The sequence below is a fragment of the Otolemur garnettii genome, unplaced genomic scaffold (genome assembly GCF_000181295.1).
Source record: "Otolemur garnettii isolate 467f Iridium unplaced genomic scaffold, OtoGar3 scaffold00021, whole genome shotgun sequence".
NCBI classification, from domain to species: Eukaryota; Metazoa; Chordata; class Mammalia; order Primates; family Galagidae; genus Otolemur; species Otolemur garnettii.
This window is the reverse complement of record NW_003852416.1, coordinates 20685691-20705255: the sequence shown is the minus strand read 5'-3', so window position 1 is coordinate 20705255 and position 19565 is coordinate 20685691. Positions and strand designations below refer to the sequence as shown.

Below are 19565 nucleotides of genomic sequence, written 5' to 3'. Positions count from 1 at the left end.
GGTTGAGCTATAGGCGCCGAGCCTGGGTTGCTATTTTCAAGTGGTAAGTACAAAGAAATGGGGGTGAGGGAAAGGGGAGCGTATTCTCTAGTTTTTCTCTATGCTAGGACTGCTGTTGAGATACAACCCTGCAGACAGTCATGCCTCCCTTGTTCTTCCTTTGACTTTATGCAACAGCAACACTCCACTGGCCCTTTTCCATAGCCCAAAAGGGAGAGCAGGTCATCACATCCATCTGGGTGACGCCCAGGATGGACAGATAAGCTGGCACATGTCCTAGACAGGGGGCTGGGCCAGCAGGATTTCACAGGACAGAGAAAAGAGGGAGAAGGTAGAGAAAAGATGAAGGAAGAAAAGGGAGAAAACTGTAAAAACAAAACATCAGAAACAACCACCAGCACCTAGCAAGACAATATAATTCCCTAAGCTGTTAATGCCTCTGTAACTGCCCTCGGCTATTCCTCCAGTCTGAAAGTCAACTCCTCCTCACTTTCTAGGACTCCCTCCTCACTTTCTAGGACTCTGCCTCAGGGGTGCTCTTGGATTCTTAGAGTTCCTGCTATTGTCCAGAGTGCCTTACAAATACTTCTCTCCTTGAACTGTGTTACTTCATAGTACCTGCTTATCTCCTTCTGTTATAGGGCAAGGTCCTTGAGGGCAAGGACCATATCTACCTTAATCTTCCTATCTTCAGCATAGCTCTGCAGATAGGGTACACAGTAGGTACTTAAATGTTTAATGAATTGATGTGTGTAGCATTTATTGGGTGCATGCTAAATACTATGTAGAGGGCAGTCTAGCTCTAGTTCAGAGCATAAACTTCGATAGCCCTGGCTTTGAATCCTGGCTTCCACTTACTAGCTGGTATAATCTTAGGAAGGCTATTTAACCTAAGCCAGTTTCTTCATCTCTTTACCATCAAACCTACCATGCTACTGAACCCATGCTCTGCTTCCCTCCAGTTACAGTGGAGGAGCTGTCTCTGTTCTGATCTAAGGCCACTCTTTCTGTTGGTCACTGAATCCCCCTCCTCCTGATGACAGTCAGGCCCTCTCCTCTCTGCTTCTTCAATGCATGCACTCCGCAGATCAGTGCTGTGAGCCTGTGAACACGAGCTGATGTTTCCTACCTTACAAACAACTTCCTCCGGCCTCTCCACCCAGTGTCCACTCCCCAGCTACCACCTTGTTTCTTTGCTTTCTTTTTTTTCTTTTTTTTTTGAGACAGAGCCTCGAGCTGTCACCTTGGGTAGAGTACTGTGGCATCACAGCTCACAGCAACCTCCAACTCCTGGGCTCAAGCGATTCTCCTGCCTCTGCCTCCCAAGTAGCTGGGACTACAGGCACTCGCCACAACGCAGGGCTATTTTTTTGGTTGCAGCCGTCATTGTTGTTTAGCGGGCCCAGGCTGGATTCAAACATGCCACCTCAGGTGTATGTGGCTGGCGCCTTAGCCACTTGAGCCACAGGCGCTGAGCCTCTTTTTTTTTTTTTTTTTTTTTGAGACAGAGTCTCACTATGTTGCCCTTGGTAGAGTGCTGTGGTGTCACAGCTCACAGCAACCTCCAACTCTTGGACTTAAGCAATTCTCTTGCCTCAGCCTCCCAAGTAGCTGAGACTATAGGCACCCACCACAACGCCCAGATATTTTTTCTTGCAGTTGTCCTTGTTGTTTAGCTGGCCTGGGCCAGGTTCGAACCTGCCACCCTTGGTGCCTGTGGCTGGTCACCACTGTGCTACGGGGTCTGAGGCTCTTCGCTTTATTTTTTTTATTTTTTATTTTTGTAGAGACAGAGTTTCACTTTATTGCCCTTGGTAGAGTGCCAAGGCACCACACAGCTCCCAACTCCTGGGCTTAGGCAATTCTCTTACCTCAGCCTCCCAAGTAGCTGGCACCCACCACAACGCCCAGCTATTTTTTTGTTGCAATTCGGCCGGGGCCAGGTCTAAACCGGCCACTCTTGGTATATGGGGCCGGCACCCTACTCACCTGAGTCCCAGGCACCGCCCTCTTTGCTTTCTTTTATAACAAAACTCTGACGGACCTTTGAGCATATCAGATGGTCCGTCAATGCTTCTCCTCCCTTACCTCTCATTCTCTCTTTAACCCACTGCAGTAGGGCTTTTTGTTTCTTTTAGAAAGAGGACTTTGCTCTGTCACATAGGCTGGAGTACAGAGAGATGATCAGAGATCACCGTAACCTCCAGCTCCCAGATTCAAGTGATCCTTAGCCTCCAGAGTAGATGGGACTATGGGTGTACCACCATCCCCAGCTAATCTTTTCTTTTTTACTTTTCTGTAGAGATGAGGTCTCCCTATGTTGCTGAGACTGGTTTTGACTCCTGGGCTCAAGGGATCCTCTCTCCTTGGCCTCCCAAAGTGCTGAAATTACAGGTGTAAGCCACTATGTCCAGCTGCCAATAGGGCTCTTGTTCTATCATCCATCACTTCAGTGAGACTGCCCTTGACTAGAGCACCAAATCTAATGGTCGTTTCTGAGACTTCACTCTCTTTGGCTTCTCAGCAGCTTTCACAGTCCAATCACTTTCCCTTTCTTACAACTGTTTCTGTACTTGACTTTTCCTGGGCTTGACTGGCTGCTCTTCCTCTTTGCTGGTTTATCTCCCTTGTCCGCTGTGCTCCCCAAACACTGGAATGTGATCTAAGTTCTAGATCACATTCTCCTATATTCCTGATTACCTGGCATACAGTAGGAATTCAGGAAGGCTGATTCAACCAGGAATGTGGTTTCTACTCTATGGCCTCAGCCGAAGGGATAATTGGAAAGAGTTGTAAAGAAGACTCCATTGAGGCCTGGTGTGGTGGCTCACGCCTGTAATCCCAGCCATCTGGGAGGCTGAGCCAGGAGGATTGCTTGAGGTCAGGAGTTCTAGACCAGCTTGAGCAAAATGAGACTCTGCCTCTATTAAAACTAGAAAAATTAGCTAGGTGTGGCGGCGTGTGCTTCCAGTCCCAGCTACTCTGGACTGAAGGACTTGAGGTCAGGAGTTCAAGACTAGACTAAGCAAAGCAAGATCCCATCTCTACTAAAAATAGAAAAAATTAACTGGGTAGTATGGTGGGTGCCTGTAGTCCCAGTTACTTGGGAGGGTGAAGCAAGAGGATCGCTTGAGATTAGGAGTTTGAGGTTGCTGTGAGCTGGGCTGAGGCCATGCTGCTCTAACCTGGGTGACAGAATGAGACTCTGTCTCAAAAAGAGAGAGAGAGAGATGACTCCACTGCTCCATTGCTATGGCTATGGAGACAGGGTCTGCAAACAAAGAAGGCAGTACCTGTGATAGAAAGGTAACTCTCCAAACAAAAAGACAGGATATAGTGAAATAAGAGGTGCTTTCATGGATTCTGATCTACTCTGAAGGGTGTGAATGTTCTAAATGGAACAGGCTCAGTCTGAGCCTCTTTCCCCATGTATCTATGCTCTTTCTTTGAAAGTCTCACTAAATGCCCTGGCTTTAAATAATGTTCACCTGCTCTCTGCTATCAAATGTGTATCTCCAGCCCTAAGGTCTCTCCTGAACTCTGAGCCTGTATATCAAACTGCCTAATCAATACTCCTACCTGAACCCAACTGAACCAGGGCAACTGAACCCAACATAACCAAAGCTGAGCTCCTGACCTCCACTCCCATCCTCCCTTCCCCACCAACTTACTCCTCCAGCAGCCTTCCCTTAATGGCAACTCTGACCCTTCCAGGTGCTCACCTCAGGGTCGTCCTTGACTCCCTCATTCTCTTATACCTCATATCCAATCCACCAGCACTGGTTCCAACTCAGAATATTCTTAGAGCTGAGTGTGTATCATCATCTCCACTTACAGCATCCCTCTTTGGGTCACTGCAGCAGCCTCCTCACTGGTCCCTCTGCCTCCACCTGTGTCTCTTCTGCCTATTCTCAGTGTCCCTGCTGAGTTTTAAGTCAGGCCATATTACTCTCATGTCGCTTCTTTTCTTACTCTGAATGATAAACTATGAGGCCTGTGCCACTGCTCTAGCCGAAATGACCTCTTTGCTGTTCCTCAAACACCAGACAGACTCTTGTACTTGCTATCTTGTCGGCCTAGGACAATTCCCCTTGCCCACCAAAATGGCTTGGCTGACTCCCTACAGTCTCACTTTTCAGGGGGTTGTCTCTTCTCTCCATACATTTTTTTGCCTTCTAACATACTATATCCTTGTAGTTTTACTTACTTATTGTTTGTCTCTCCCTACAAGGGCAGAGATCACTGCTGTAACTCCAGAACACTGACTGCCTGGAGTATAGCAGGAACCATAATACTGGTTGAGTCTTGCTACATCTGGTAAACGCCAAAAGGCAGCAGCACACTTAGGGAGAGGTACTATGGCATGCATGCTGGTGACTGAAGGTCAAGGTCTTTCACAGTACAGTACTGCAAAGCCTCACTGAAATCCGAAACCTATACTTACAGTACTTGGATCTATTCCAGCTTCTCCACCTCTCTGCCTGGAGCTGAGAGTGAGAAAATTTTGCAGAGCTATAGTATAAACTGCTAAGAACAGTGACTCACGGGTCACTTATAATTCAGTTAACCATTTTTTTTTTTTAAGACACAGAGTCTCACTTTATCGCCCTTAGTAGAGTGCCGTGGCATCACACAGTTCACACAACCTCCAACTCCTGAGCTTAGGCAATTTTCTTGCCTCAGCCTCCCAAGCACCTGGAACTACAGGTGCCCACCATAATGCCCAGCTATTTTTTTGTTGCAGTTTGGCTGGAGCCAGGTTCAAACCCGCAGCCCTTGGTATATGGGGCCAGCGCCCTACCCACTGAGTCACAGGTGCCACCCCTCAGTTAACCATTTTAAGCTACATTTCTTTACATATATTATTATTAATATTATTATTTTTTAGAGACAGGGTCTCACTTTGTTACCTTTGGTAGAGTGCCATGGCGTCACAGCTCATAGCAACCTTTAGCTTTTGGGCTAGGGCGATTCTCTAGCCTCAGCCTCCAGAGTTGCTGGTACTACAGGCGCCTGTCACAGTGCCCAGCTACTTTTGTTGCAGTTGCCACTGCTGTTTTAGCTGGCCAGGGTTGGGTTCGAACCCATTACCCTCAGTATATGTGGCTGGCACCCTACCCACTGAGCCACAGGCGCTGCCCTCTTCACATATATTAAACCATCTATCTAAAAAGGGAATACTAGTTTCTGTCCTGCATTAATACAGACTATTAATGGGTTCCGACTATGATTGCTATTTAATACCAGAATAAAATCCTTTAAAACAGTGGTTCTCAACTTGTGGGTTGTGACCCCTTTGGGGGTTGAACAACCCTTTCACAGAGGTCACCTAAATACATCCTGCATATCAGATATTTACATTACGATTCATAACAGTAGCAAAATTATAGTTAAGAAGTAGAAACAAAAATAATTTTATGGTCGGGGGTCACTACAACATGAGGAACTGTATTAATGGGTTGCGGCATCAGGAAGGTTGAAAACCACTGCTTTAGAAGTAACTGAGCTCAGCTCGGTGCCCATAGCACAGGGGTTATAGCGCTAGCCACATGGACTGGGACTGTTGGGTTTGAACTCAGCCAGGGCCCGCTAAACAACAATGACAACTGCAACAAAAAATAGCTGGGAATTGTGGCGGCGCCTACAGTCCCAGCTACTTGGGAGGCTGAAGCAAGAGAAACTCTTAAGACCAAGAGTAGGAGGTTGCAGTGAGCTGTGAAGGCATAGCACTCTACCAAGGGCAACATAGTGAGACTCTGTCTCAAAAATAAATAAATAAAAAATACAAAAATAAATAAAGGAAGTAACTGAGCTCATTTCTCCTACACTAACACCCTGTACCAGATTCTATGCAAGTTGGAAATACTTGCTTTTTTCTTTATACTGAGAAACTAGAAAGAAAAGATTATTTCCTTTACATAAACTTTTGTCATCTTAGACAAAAGGCTTTTTAATTCTGTTTATCTTTCCCTAGTTTGAGGAAGAATTTTTTTTTTTTTGGCTCGGCACCTGTGGCTCAAGTGGCTAAGGCGCCAGCCACGTACACCCAAGGTGGCGGGTTTGAATCCAGCCTGGCCCGTTAAACAACAATGACAGCTGCAACCAAAAAATAGCCGGGCGTTGTGGCAGGCGCCTGTGGTCCCAGCTACTTGGCAGGGAGGGGCAGAAGACTCGCTTGAGCCCAGGAGTTGGAGGTTGCTGTGAGCTGAGATGCCACGGCATTCTACCCAGGGGGACAGCTTGAGGCTCCTGTCTCAAAAATAAAAAAAAAAAAAAGAATTCTTTTTTTTGTTTGTTTCTAGGCATAGGAAGAGAGAATTCTTACATCTGACACATTCTAAGGAGTCTTCAGAATGACAAATTTCTTCTGTATATAGAAAAACTATACTTTCCTTTTTTTTTTTGAGGTTGAGTCTCACTATGTCACCCTTGGTAGAATGCTGTGGCATCAGAGCTGACAGTAACCTCAAACTCTTGGGCTTAAGTGATTTTCTTGCCTCAGCCTCCCAAGTAGCTGGGACTACAGGTGCCTGCCACAGCACCTGGCTATTTTTTGTTGCAGTTGTCATTGTTGTTGAGCAAGCCCAACCCTCTGGCCTTGGTGCATGTGGCTGGCACTGTAACCACTGTGCTACGGGTGCCAAGCCCAGAAAAACTATACTTTCAAATTAAAAAACTGTCTAGAATATTATATATCAGTTTAGTATAAAAATGTTATTGTCCATAATAGTAATGCTCTAGCTTATTAATCTACTGTTTCTCTTTAGTGGCTCTTAAATCCCACCCAATGTCATGCTGAAAATATTACTTTCCTGGCTTGGTGCCTACAGCTCAGCAGATAAAGAGCCGGCTACATACACCAGGGCTGGCCGGTTTGAATCCAGACTGGGCCTGCCAAATAACAATGACATCTATAACAAAAACAAACAAAAAAATAGCCAGGCATTGTGGTGGACACCTGTAGTCCCTCCTACTTGGGAGGCTAAGGCAAGAGAATCCCTTAAGCCCAAGAGTTTGAGGCTACTATGAGCTGTGACACCACAGCACTCTACCAAGGGCCACATAGTAAGAGTCTAAAAAAAAAAAAAAAAGAGGCTAGGAAGAGGAAGATTTAGGAGTTCCTGACATGGAGGAGGGAGGCTGACTCATTCTGCAGTTAACCACCCACTGCACTCATTTAGAACAATTGAGTCCTGACTGTGACAAACACCAAAAGTAAGTCTACGTCATGATTCCAAGGCAGCAAGAAAGGCAGGATGATTAGAAGTCACTATCAGTGTGACTTTGAACTAAGGTTTCAAAGACATACAAATATGAACGATACTATGTCTTTTTTATTAATCAATGTGTAGCCAGTACCTGCCTCATAGTATGCGCTCAATAAATATTTGCTAAATAAAGAAATAAATGCACACCCTATTTGTCAAATTCAGCATGTGAACCTCACCTAGAGATAGAAAAAGACTATGATATGCTACAATGAGACTCTCTCAGGGTAGCACTATGCAGCTCTGATTAGGGCTCCTAAAAGTAACATGTGCTAGGAAACCACAAAGTCTAAGGCCTAACTTTTTTTTTTGGCCAGGGGATGGGTTTGAACCTGCCACCTCTGGTATATGGGGCCAGCGCCCTACCCATCTGAGCCACAGGCGCGACCCTTTTTTTTTTTTTGAGACAGAATCTCACTCTGTCACCCTGAGTGCCATGTCTTAGCTGACAGCAACCTCAAACTCTTGGGCTCAAGTAATCCTCTTGTCTCAGCCTCCAAAGTAGCTGGGACTATAGGCGCTTGCCACAATGCCTGGCTATTTTTAGAGACGGGGTCTTGCTCTTGCTCAGGTTGGTCTTGAACCTGTGAGCTCAGGCAATCCACCCACCTCAAATTTGGAAAATGAAAGAAAGTGCTAGAATTCTCCTGTGACTACAAAGCATAACAATAAATGTATTATAGAGATATTATGGGTTTGAAGGAATTCACCAATGTTGAGTTAAAAGCAAAAGCAGAGAATACTAACACACAGTAAAATGGTGAAGTTGACATTTCCAGGAACCAGGAAATAGTTCCCAGGTCAGTGTCATAGCTAATCAGTTAGCTTTGCTGATAGCTGTTGCCACGTTACACATGTGTTTGTAAGTGTGTGCTGACAGCCCTGTGGGCTGCTAACAGTAAGTCATTCATGCAAATAAATACATATTAATAAGCCTATTTGCATAGTGTGCTTTATAAAAGTCTTGTAAGAGATGGTTCAAGAAATATAAAGTTTTGGAAGCAAAGTCAGCCCTTCAACTGGCATTTCTGACACCTATTTCTTTGTAGCGTTAAATCTTGCTCATAAAGGTAAATGTTCCATTATTTGAATACTGCCCAACGTTTGTCCAGTGTTTTCCAGTGCTTAATATTTTCTACAGTTTATAGTTATCTGTAAATATATATATATAATTATTATTATTTTTTTTTTTTTGAGACAGAGCCTCAAGCTATTGCCCTAGGTAGAGTGCTGTGAAGTCACAGCTCATAGCAACCTCCAGCTCTTGGGCTCAAGTGATTCTCCTGCCTCCACCTCCAAAGTAGCTAGGACTATAGGTGCCCCACAATGCCCGGCTGTTTTTTGGTTGCAGCTATCATTGTTGTTTGGTGGGCCTGGGCTGGATTTGAACCCACCAGCTCAGGTGTATGTGGCTTGAGCCACAGGCACCACTTGAGCCACAGGCACCACTTGAGCCACAGGCACCACTTGAGCCACAGGCACCACTTGAGCCACAGGCACCGAGCCTATAAATATTTTAGTAGAAGAAATGCAAATAGATGTAAATACTGTTATGAAACACTCCCAATGCAAAATCAGAAACTCATCCAAAAGTAATGTCAATTTCAATGAAAAAGTGAAAATTAGAAGAAGCAGATAAAGTATTTCCATCATTAAAAAAGAAAATGAGCTGCCCAAAGCTCAGCAGTTACAGCTCCAGCCACATACACTGGAGGCGGTGGGTTTGAACCCGGCCTGGGACAGTTAAGCAACAATGACAACTACAATAAAACAAACAAAAAAATAGCCAGGTGTTGTGGTGGGTACCTCCCAGCTACTTGGGAGGCTGAGGCAAGAGAATGACTTAAGCCCAAGAGTTTGAGGTTGCTGTGAGCTGTGATGCCATAGTTTTCTACCCAGGGCAACATAGTGAGACTCTGTCTCAAAAGAAAAAGAAAATGAGCTTATATGAGCCCTGCCTAGAGATGCTTTTGGATACACCCTTACCAATTCAACCAACATCAACATAAAATAAAAAGCTTTTTTTTTTTTTTTTTGAGACAGTCTCACTCTTATCACCCCCTGGGTAGAGTGCACCAGCATCATAGCTCACAGCAACCTCAAACTCCTGGGCTCATAGCTCACAGCAACCTCAAACTCCTGGGCTCAAGTGATTCTCTTGCCTCAGCCTCCTGACAAGCTGAGACTATAGGTGCTCACCACCATGCATGGCTAGTTTTTTCTATTTTTAGTAGAGATAGGTTCTTGCTCTTGCTCAGGCTGGTCTCAAATTCCTGAGCTCAGGCAATCCACCTGCTTCAGCCTCTCAGAGTGTTAGGATTACAGGCGTAAGCCAACACACCTGGCCAAAAACCTTTTTTCTAAGTCTGGAATATTAGTCACAAAATAAAGATCAGTACTGCCAGAAAAGGCAACTTGTACTTTGTGTATTTGAAATTCTATTTTAGGCTTGGCTTCCCATAGTACAATGGTTACCATACCAGCCACATGCAACAAGGCTGGCGGTTCAAGCCTGGCCGGGGCCAGCTAACCAACAATAACAACTGCAGCAAAAAAATAGCTGGGCATTGTGGCAGGCACCTGTAGTCCCAGTTACTTGGGAGGCTGAGGCAAGAGAATCGCTTAAGCCCAAGAGTTTGAGGTTGCTGTGAGCTGTGATGCCACAGCACTCTACTGAGGGTGACATAGTGAGACTCTGTCTCAAAATAATAATAATAGAATATATAATCATATCACATTTGGTTCATAATAACACACCATATATTTATTTCATATATAAATACAAAACTTCTGAAAACTTCAGTGTAATCCTATCATAAGAAAGGTATACGGAGGTGGCTTCTGTGGTTCAGTGAGTAGGGTGCCGGCCCCATATACCAAGGGTGGCGGGTTCAAACCCAGCCCCGGCCAAACTACAACAAAAAAAAGCCAGGCGTTGTGGCAGGCACTAGTAGTCCCAGCTACTCAGGGGGCTGAGGCAAAAGAACCACCTAAGCCCAAGAGTTTGAGGTTGCTGTGAGCTGTGATGCCACAGCACTCTACCGAGGGTAACAAAGTGAAGACTCTGTCTCTAAAGAAAAAAAAAGAAAAGAAACGTATATGCTGTTGATTATGGTCACTACTAATATTTAAGAACATGTAAACAAAAAGTCTTAATAAAATACAAAAGGCTGGACATGGTCCTTCACACCTATAATCCTAGCACTCTGGAAGGCTGGGGCCAGGGATTCCTTTGAGCTTAGGAGTACAACATCCTCATGAGAAAGAGCAAGACCCCATCTCTACTAAAAATAGGAAAAAGTAGTTGTGCATTGTGGTGGGTACCTGTACTCCCAGCTACTCAGGAGGATGAGACAGGAAGACTGCTTGAACCCAGAAGCGTAAGGCTGCTGTGAGCTAGGATGATGCCACAGCACTCTAGCCTAGGCCACAGAGAGAGACTCTGTCTTAAAAAAAAAAAAATACAGAGTAAGTTATAATTAGGAATCATTAGGAATTTCAGTTCATTGTCCTGAATTCCAAAGATTACTATCTTTCAGGAATTTGGGAACAGCAGCTGACCACAAACCAGTGACAGAAACAAATGCAAATCCCCTCTGGAGTCAGGTGCCTTCATTTCATCATCTCAGGTCTGAGAATTTTCCAAATACTATGACCAGCACATGGTAAAAAATACCCCAGACACACAAGAGTCTAGAGAACATGTACCAGACCCATGTGACATTAGAAACAGTCCCACTAAGACTATCTTAGAATCATACACAGACAATAAAACAACTATGCTTGCTATGTGTAAAGAAAATAGAATACAAGTTGAAAGATACTTTCAGGATACAGGAAACTATAGAAGGTTAACATACCTCACACAAAGAAAGTAGAACCTCTAAAATATGAATCCTCATGACATAATTACAGGGTCTTAAACAGGAGCAACAGCTACAAAGAAGAACTTCATTGTGGGTCTTGCACAGCACTGGACTGTTTTGCTACATTAACTGCGACAAGGCGGGTAGCATCTCTGTGCTGGCAGGCCCCACCTTCCCAAGAATCCAAGCTTAAAGGGTGAGGGAGGAGATATCAGAAAGTTCTAAGAGCTGGAGCAGGCAATTCAATCCAATTTCATCCAGGTAAACTAAATTCCATTGACCAGGTAGTTAGCAAATCCCTGTTATGTAGATTACCACCCCAGGTAAGTGGGAAATTACACCCTGACTAAGGACGTTATCTATCTTCTCAGCAGGCAAATAAACAAGTAAATATAATATTGATCAGAATTAGGTAAATGCTGTATTGGAAGTTCTTTAAATCTCAGACCTTACAGATTATGCAGAACTAGAGTAAAGTTTAGTAATCAAACTGATGAACTTCTATGTCTTCTGAGGGACTGCTTTTATTGTTAGATATACCTTTTATGAAGACAGAAAAAGATAACCTTGAGAAGAATTGCTCATGACTGTAAGGAATAAATAATTTCATCATATTAGCAATAGAAATAAACAATATGTCTACTGAAAAATCAATCAATTTACCACTAACATACCTAAAGCTGTATTTGGTGGATTCAGCTTTTATTTCCTGATTAAGACTCTGCATACATCCTGTTAGGTCTTTCACAGTATTAAACATTTAGCAATTAAAAAATAATGATATAAGGGCAGTGCCTATGGCTCAGTGGGTAGGGCACTGGCCCCATATACCAAAGGTGGCGGGTTCAAACCCGATCCAGGCCAAACTGTAACAAAAAATAGCCAGGTGTTGTGGTGGGCGCCTGTAGTCCTGGGAGGCTGAGGCAAGAGAATTGCCTAAGCCCAGGAGTTGGAGGTTGCTGTGAACTGTTGGGGGAGTTGGAGGAGTTGGAGGTTGCCATGGCACTCTACCGAGGGCAATAAAGTGAGACTCTGTCTCTACAAAATAAATAAGTAAGTAAATAAAATTAAAAAAATAAGAAGAAGAACACAGGTTGAATTATTAAACTAGTCTTTAAAAAGGAGGTCAGATGAATTAATAAAAAACAGCCATCTCATCACATAGTCCACTATTCCATTTATCCATTTACAAACATCGCACGTCTGGGCGGCGCCTGTGGCTCAAAAGGGTAGGGTGCCGGGCCCATATGCAGGAGGTGGCAGGTTCAAACCTAGCCCCGGCCAAAAAAAAAAAAAAATTAAAAAAACAAAACAAAACATTGCACGTCTTAAGTACATTACTATGGAAGACTGTTAAATATAAAAAGTAGCATTATTGGGAATATTGGGAAATTCCTGCCACCTGGAATTTAGGAGACTTTAGCTCTCTCATCTATATCTCTAATAGAAGAATAGTTTACAGATATATCTTGAAAGTTGTAGGTACGGGAAATGATGGAGAATGCTGGAATTGCTTTGGCTGTGGGGATGTAACACCCAGACAGCACAGGGTCCCTCAGGATTCCTTTTCAGGTGCTCTGAAATCAAGTTGTCTGGTATTTTCCCATGGGCTCAGATATTCACACTCAATGAATATCTTTTTTGTCTAAGCATCCACCTTTGTGCGGTAGCTTGAGAGTAAATGTTGTTGCTGCTCTATTCAGCACAGTGACCGGGGGCCCAGCTACCTAACTGTCCCCCGTTCAATCACACTAAATTTGCTGTAGGATCTTCCTGCCACCACATATCTGAGTCTGCAGTTCCCTTAGAACTGCACCCATGTGCACAGCAATCCTTTCCTGAGTATAATTTGGCTACAGGTTTCCTTTCTTTCTGCAATATTGGCTGCTTTCCATCTTTCAGAAAATTAATTTCCAATAATACTCTTCTAATTTCCAATAATACTCTTTTCTTTTCTGCTGAAATTTTTTTCTTTTCTTTTTTTTTTTTTGAGACAGAGTCTCACTATGTTGTCCTTGGTAGAGGCTGTAGTCCCAGATACTTGGGAGGCTGAGGCAAGGGAATGGCTTGAGCCCAAGAGTTTGAGGTTGCTGTGAGTTGTGATGTTACCGCACTCTACCAAGGGCAACATAGTGATACTCTGTCTCAAAAAAAAAAGATACACAGACACAGTTTTCTCATGAGTCTTAGTCTAGAAGTCTAGTCTTTAATCGAGCCTGGTTAAAGAAAGTCATATTTGGGGACTTTCCATCTGCGCAACTGCTATGGACGCTACAGTACAGGAGATAAAAATTGTCAACAGGGGTATGTATGTCCCTGAAATTTAAGATTCTTTATTTGAGCAGCAGATGAAGTCAGGACACTACTACGGTCGTAGGATATATCAAGACAGAGTAATCTAATTGTGGTGACAGAATAGAAAATTAGGTAATAAAAATGTAAATCATTTTTTGTTGATCAAAGATGGTAACATACCCCTAACACACATGGGTGGGCTGTTACCTGGACTTGTATGAGTATCAAGAAACCAGTCTGCATTATTTCCAGATCACTTACCTCTCAGCTGCTGGAGTTCCATATTCAGACTTTCAATGTTATTCTCACAGAACTTGAGATTCTCAAGGGTCTCTGCCCTTACTGATTCATCTTGCTTCTCCTCGAGCAGTAAGTTTAGCTCTTCTTGAGCCTGGTTGTACATATCCAAGTCCTTCTCCATCTCCTGAATCTTCACCAACACTAGGGGACAGGGGGAAGATTGGTCCAAACTCTTTTCCATGTGCCCAGGGCCCTCCTTTTCTAGGGCCTCACAGCTAGGACGATGACGGCTTAGGAGGTTGGGGGACACTGCATTCATCCTCTGCTGTGCCGAGGGAGGCAGTGGGGCTGGGCGAGAGGGTCGCACAGCCAAAGGTAGCACAGGTCTTACGTTCTGTTCCACCAGCAGATGGGGAGGAGATGCTGGAGTACAGGGACGGGGTGGCGGTGGCCTTAGGGCCTTTCTCCTCTCGGGTGGCTCCTGCTGGGTAATCAACCTTGAGGAACCCCGGACAATATCCTTCTCGGAGTTAAAGTCCATGATTGAAAAGTGGCGTAAAATTTTCTCTGGTTCTATGCCAGGCCCTGCCAAGCTCTTCTCAAATTCTATCAGTTGTTGTGTCAACTTAGAATCCAGGTCCAGGATGCCATCTCCCTGTGAAAGAGTTGTTGCCTCCATGGCGAGCCCCTTGCCCTGCAGAGCAGGCTTCCTCTCTGATCCCTCTGATGTGAAGTAAAAGGTAGACGTGTTCTCTTTGGGAGCGTGATGCTTTTTAGCGTACTTTGCTAGGCTCTGAAGCTGAGGGATCCATGGGCTGGGTTTCATCATCCTTGAGGCTGAAAGTAAGGAGCCCCTGTGAAGAGGGGTCGCTGGCCTCTGAAGAGTGTTCAGTTGGGAATACGTTCTTCTGGGAGGTAGGCTGCTGTAGTCTCTAGTCCTTGTTTCCAGAGGCAGAAAGTCATACTGTTCTGAATGTAGGTGGCCCCTTCCAACTGTAGAGGAAGACTGGCTTTTCTGCAATCTGGGATGAAAAGGAACGTAAGTTTGGGAGGAAACACCATTGACTACCTCCAAAGGGTCAGTCATAGCAGAGTCTTTGGCAAGAGGCGTTTCCTGCTCCATGCCCGGGCTTCTTGGGGGCCCACCTGAGATGCCTTCATCCTGATGAGAGTTTTTGTTTGCTTCGTTCTCAGAAGTCAGATGACCTAGGGGAGATGTGGATGTTTCTGAAATAACATAGGTGGACTCCTCTGTGTCATACTCACAAGATTCATGTCTCTGCTTCTCCACTACTAAGGAATCCTTCAAACAATCCAAAGATGTTTCGGGGATCTTGGCAAGGTTGCCTTCCTGAGGCAGGACCATATTTTCCTGCATCCTTGGGTCGGGACATAATTTCACAAACCGGTAAGGAAAGATGCCTATCCTGCCCTTCAGCGATCCTTCTAGCCAGCCATCTTCCAAGGTTGCCAGAATTCGGATTTTATCGCCTACCTCAAAATCCAGCTCATTTGGCTCCAGGGCTTGGAATCTGTAGAGGGCAATCCCATAGGTGCCCGGCTCCTCGTCATCCTCTGGCCCTCTCTCTTCTTCTTCTATGGGGATGTCTACTTCACCATTGACAAGGCCATCATCTTGATTTCCAGCACTTACTGACTCATCCACAGTCCTCAGGGGCCCCAAAAGCTCTACAAAACCCTCTGGAAAAATGCCTCTTCGGCCCTCTAACTCCCCTTCAAACCAGCCTGGTTCAGGAACTCCAACGATGGTAATCACATCCCCCTCCCTAAAGTCCAACTCCTCATCTAGCTGGGCAGAAAGCCCCATCAGGGCCCGGGCTTGTCCCATGGAATATTCAGGAATCTCAAGCAGGGCACTCTGGGAGTGCCACTGCTGGCTTTGTGAGGAGAGGCAGAGCTCGCGGACACATGAAGATGGAAAGAAGCCCCGTGCACCCCAGCAGCTTCGGCCCTGCAGCCAGCCTCCAGTGGGAGTGCCATCGAGAATCACTAGGTCACCTGAAGAAAGAATAACAAAGAGAGTGACCTCAGTCATCACCCAAGCACAGTATTATTATAACTAATAGTGTGTAACTTGTCATTTTAAACACCTACCAAATTCAAGGAAATATACACCTAGGCTTTTGAGAGCATGAACACGTGTGACAATTTAATACATTGGAACATTCCTATCGACCTGCGTTTTTCAAAGAATGACCCATAGGGAACCAAAGTGGTAGGCCCCTGAAATCCTTTCAGAGGATCAAAACAATTTTCACAATAACACTAAGACTTTATCTACATTTTTCACTGGGTTGACATTGCAATGATTGTATAAATGCAGTGACGGGTGAAACTGCTAGCAATGAATAAACCAAGGCAGTGCTAACAAACTATACAATGTGTCCTTTACCACCAGGTACTCCGGGTTTTAAAAAAACCATTTTCACTTTTTTTTTGAGACAGTCTCACTCAGTTGCCCTGGGGTTGAGTGCTGTGGTGCCACAGTTCACAGCAACCTCAAACTCTTGGGCTCAAGCAATCCTCTTACCTCAGCCTCCTGAGTAGCAGGAACTACAGGTGCCTACCACAACACCTGGCTATTTCTAGAGATGGGAGTCTCGCTCTTGCTCAGGCTGGTGTCAAACTCCCGAGCTCAAGCCATCCACCACCTCAGCCTCCTACAGTACTAGAATTACAGACTAGAATTACAGACATGAGCCACCACGCCCACCTCCCTCCCCCATTTTCAGTTAAAAACATCTCCTTCCTGGGTAGTGCCTGTGGTTCAGTGGGTAGGGCACTGGCCCCATATACTGAGGGTGGCGGGTTCAAGCCCAGCCCTGGCCAAACTGCAACAACAACAACAAAAAAAATAGCCGGGGCTCAGCACCTATGGTCCCAGCTACTTGGGAGGCTGAGGCAAGAGAATTGCCTAAGCCTAGGAGTTGGAGGTTGCTGTGAGCTGCAACGCCATGGCACTCTACTGGGGGTGACAAAGTGAGAATCTGTCTCAAACAAACAAACAAAAATCTCCTTCCTTGTTTTTTTTTTGTGACAGAGTCTCACTATGCCATACTTGATAGAGTGCCATAGCATCACAGCTCACAGCAACCTCAAACTCTTGGGGTTAAGTGATTCTCTTGCCTTAGCCTCCCAAGTAGCTGGGACTACAGGCATCCACCACAACACCTGGCTATTTTTTGGTTGTAGTTGTCATTGTTATTTGGCAGGCCCAGGCTGTGTTTGAACCCACCGAGTCCAGTGTATGTGGCTGTTGCCCTAGCCTCTGAGCGATAGGTCCCAAGCCTCTCTTCCCTTTTTTAGAGACAAAGTGTCACTCTGTCACCCTGGGTTGAGTGTCTTAGTGTCATCATAGCTTACAGAGACCTCAAACTCCTGGTTTGAGTGATCTTCCTGCCTCAGCCTTCCAAGCAGTTGGACTACATGTGCCTGCCACAATACCCAGCTCACTTTTCTATTTTCAGTAGAGATGAGGTCTTGCTCTTGCTCAGGCTGGTCTCAAACTTCTGAGCTCAAGCCATCCACCTGCCTCAGCCTCCCAGAGTGCCAGCATTATAGGTGGGAGCTATTGCACCCAACCAGTTTAAAACATTCTTTTTTTTTTTTTTTTGCCTTTCATTTAGACCTCTTGTTTTATTCAAATGCCAAAACGCAAGTTTCAAGATACAAATTGTAGTTAGACTAAGTTGTGTTTGATTTAAAAACATTGATTATGCTTTGTTAACAACTTCCAAAACCAAACATAAATTGTTGTGACTAAAATGTCTCCCAGTCCATTTCTGGAGGATTACCCTCAACATACTTAGAAGCTATTCTGATTGCCACTCTACAAAAAGGAAAATGATGCTATAAGAGAAAGATAATGAACAAAGTTACAATGTGAAAGGCTTCCTGAGAAGAACTTGAACCATTATTAGGGAGACCAAGAAGGATACCTGTTTCTGTGCCTTATCATAACAACTAGGCTTAAATACTCTATAATACACATACAAAGTGCATTTCCGGTCCTATCCCAGACATAAATAGGTTCCTTACATCCCTTTTTATACATCATAAAAAGCCCAACTTTTCAACAGGATTTAGAATTTGCTGATAGCTTTAACTTCTTTTCGTAAGAAAAAGCAGGTCAAAGGAAAACTCAAGAATCTATAAAACAAAAAAATACTTAAACATACTGATTTATAATAATTATAAATGAGACTGAACTGAATAATACAGAAATTTGTATCATTACAGAAGGAAAGGAAAAAAGCATAAAAGGTATCCAAACCCAAATCTTAGTAATTATGGAACCAAATATTCATTTTTAAGTCCCAAGTTTCCCCCCTTTTTTGTTTTGCTAAATAATGAAGATTAATAACTTATATGTTAGTGTGACACAGTCACTTTGGCAGATAGCAAACACAATTTTTCTTTAATGTTTCTATGAAGCCAAAGAATTAAACAACTGTTCAGCACCAAAAAATAAAACAAAAACTAGCTCAGTACTTTAGGTAAGTAAACAATATTAGGATAGTTTATTTAGGTCAGCACATGGCTATTGCTATGACTGATACTGCATGCTATTTATAGAATTAGATGCATCATCTTTTCCTGAAGATTTAAGCCAGATTTCAATTCCATCTATTCACTCATGGTACCAAAATGGATCAAAGATGGCAAATAAATCAGACAAGCCAGTAAGAGAATGGCCTTTTTTATAATACCATTTGGGAAGTTAGTGTTATGCATCAGCAAGTAAGACAAAGAACATAACTAAACAAATCATCAGAATATGTTTCTTTAGGGTATTTTTCTATGAAATTTTTAACAACTTCAAAACTACCTGGACCAATTTTTAAGATGAATAAATTCTGATATTTTCAGGAAACAAACTTAAGTAGAAAAAGGTAACACTAAAGAATGGTATCCCAACATTCACTTTTAAAGAATTTATTTTCCCATTTGTAGAGTAACATTATTGTAAAACCCACAGTTAATACCTGCATTGTTTAAAAGAATTCCTAAGAATTTTGTTAAAGCATATTTTTAAAAAACTGAACCAAAATAACGTACATTTCTGAACAATGTATCATTAAAGTCCACCTAATGTCCTCTGTATAAATCAATGTGATGTTATAATAATATACATGATCTAATTCTTATCCTAAAGGCTTCTCTGACCATGTATGATAGCCAAGACAGATCCAAATGCCTTTAATATCAGACTGCAGAGACAGTTATGATCCTAAACAAAAGAAGGAGGAAAAGCTTTATATACAGGACAGGAATCTGACAGTTTAGCTGTTTGCAGCATCTGCTTGGCGAGGCCATCCTTCTTCTTCAACCCCAGAGTCATACTCCTCTTCAGAGGATTCTTTTGTTGGAGCCCGAATGTATCCTGGTTCCTTTTTTCCTTCTACTACTTCTTTGTCAACCTCCACACAAACGATATCAGAATTAGGGACTTCAAACATTGGTTCTAGTAACAGCTTTTCCATTATAGACCGAAGGCCTCGTGCACCTGTTTTTCGTTCTAGTGCCAATCTGGCTATAGCTTTCAAAGCATCCTCAGTAACATTCAGCTCACACTTATCCATGCTGAATAAGGCCTGGTACTGAGGAATAACAGCATTACGTGGCTCAGTCAGTATTTGTACAAGTGTTTTCTCATCTAGACTATGCAAAGGAACTACCACAGGCAACCGTCCCACAAACTCAGGAATCATGCCAAATTCAATGAGATCTCTGGCTTCCACATGACGTAATAACCGATCTTTTTCTTCAATGTCTTGATGAGTATTTGATTCTCCACTTCGATTAGCAAGGTCTGCAGCAGCTGCAGCCCTTCTGCCTTTTCCCAGATTAGAAGGTGTTCCAAATCCAAGATACT

General features: G+C 43.7%; 2 protein-coding genes across 3 annotated transcripts in view; both read right to left on the bottom strand.

Annotated features, from left to right (window-relative positions):
* DNMBP (dynamin binding protein) overlaps nucleotides 1-19565 on the bottom strand; it is a 126193-nt gene that overhangs the window by 45856 nt on the left and 60772 nt on the right. For both annotated transcript variants that reach the window (XM_023511613.1, XM_003787269.3), the window contains exon 4: nucleotides 13691-15688. In XM_023511613.1, the coding sequence (XP_023367381.1) occupies nucleotides 13691-15688 (1998 nt within the window). The remainder of the gene's footprint in view (nucleotides 1-13690; nucleotides 15689-19565) is intronic.
* LOC105886743 (ATP-dependent Clp protease ATP-binding subunit clpX-like, mitochondrial) overlaps nucleotides 18605-19565 on the bottom strand; it is a 2505-nt gene continuing 1544 nt past the window's right edge. The window contains 1 exon segment of the mRNA XM_012803636.2: nucleotides 18605-19565. This exon segment is cut by the window's right edge and continues 1544 nt beyond it. Within this exon segment, the coding sequence (XP_012659090.2) occupies nucleotides 18973-19565 (593 nt within the window). The 3' untranslated portion in view covers nucleotides 18605-18972.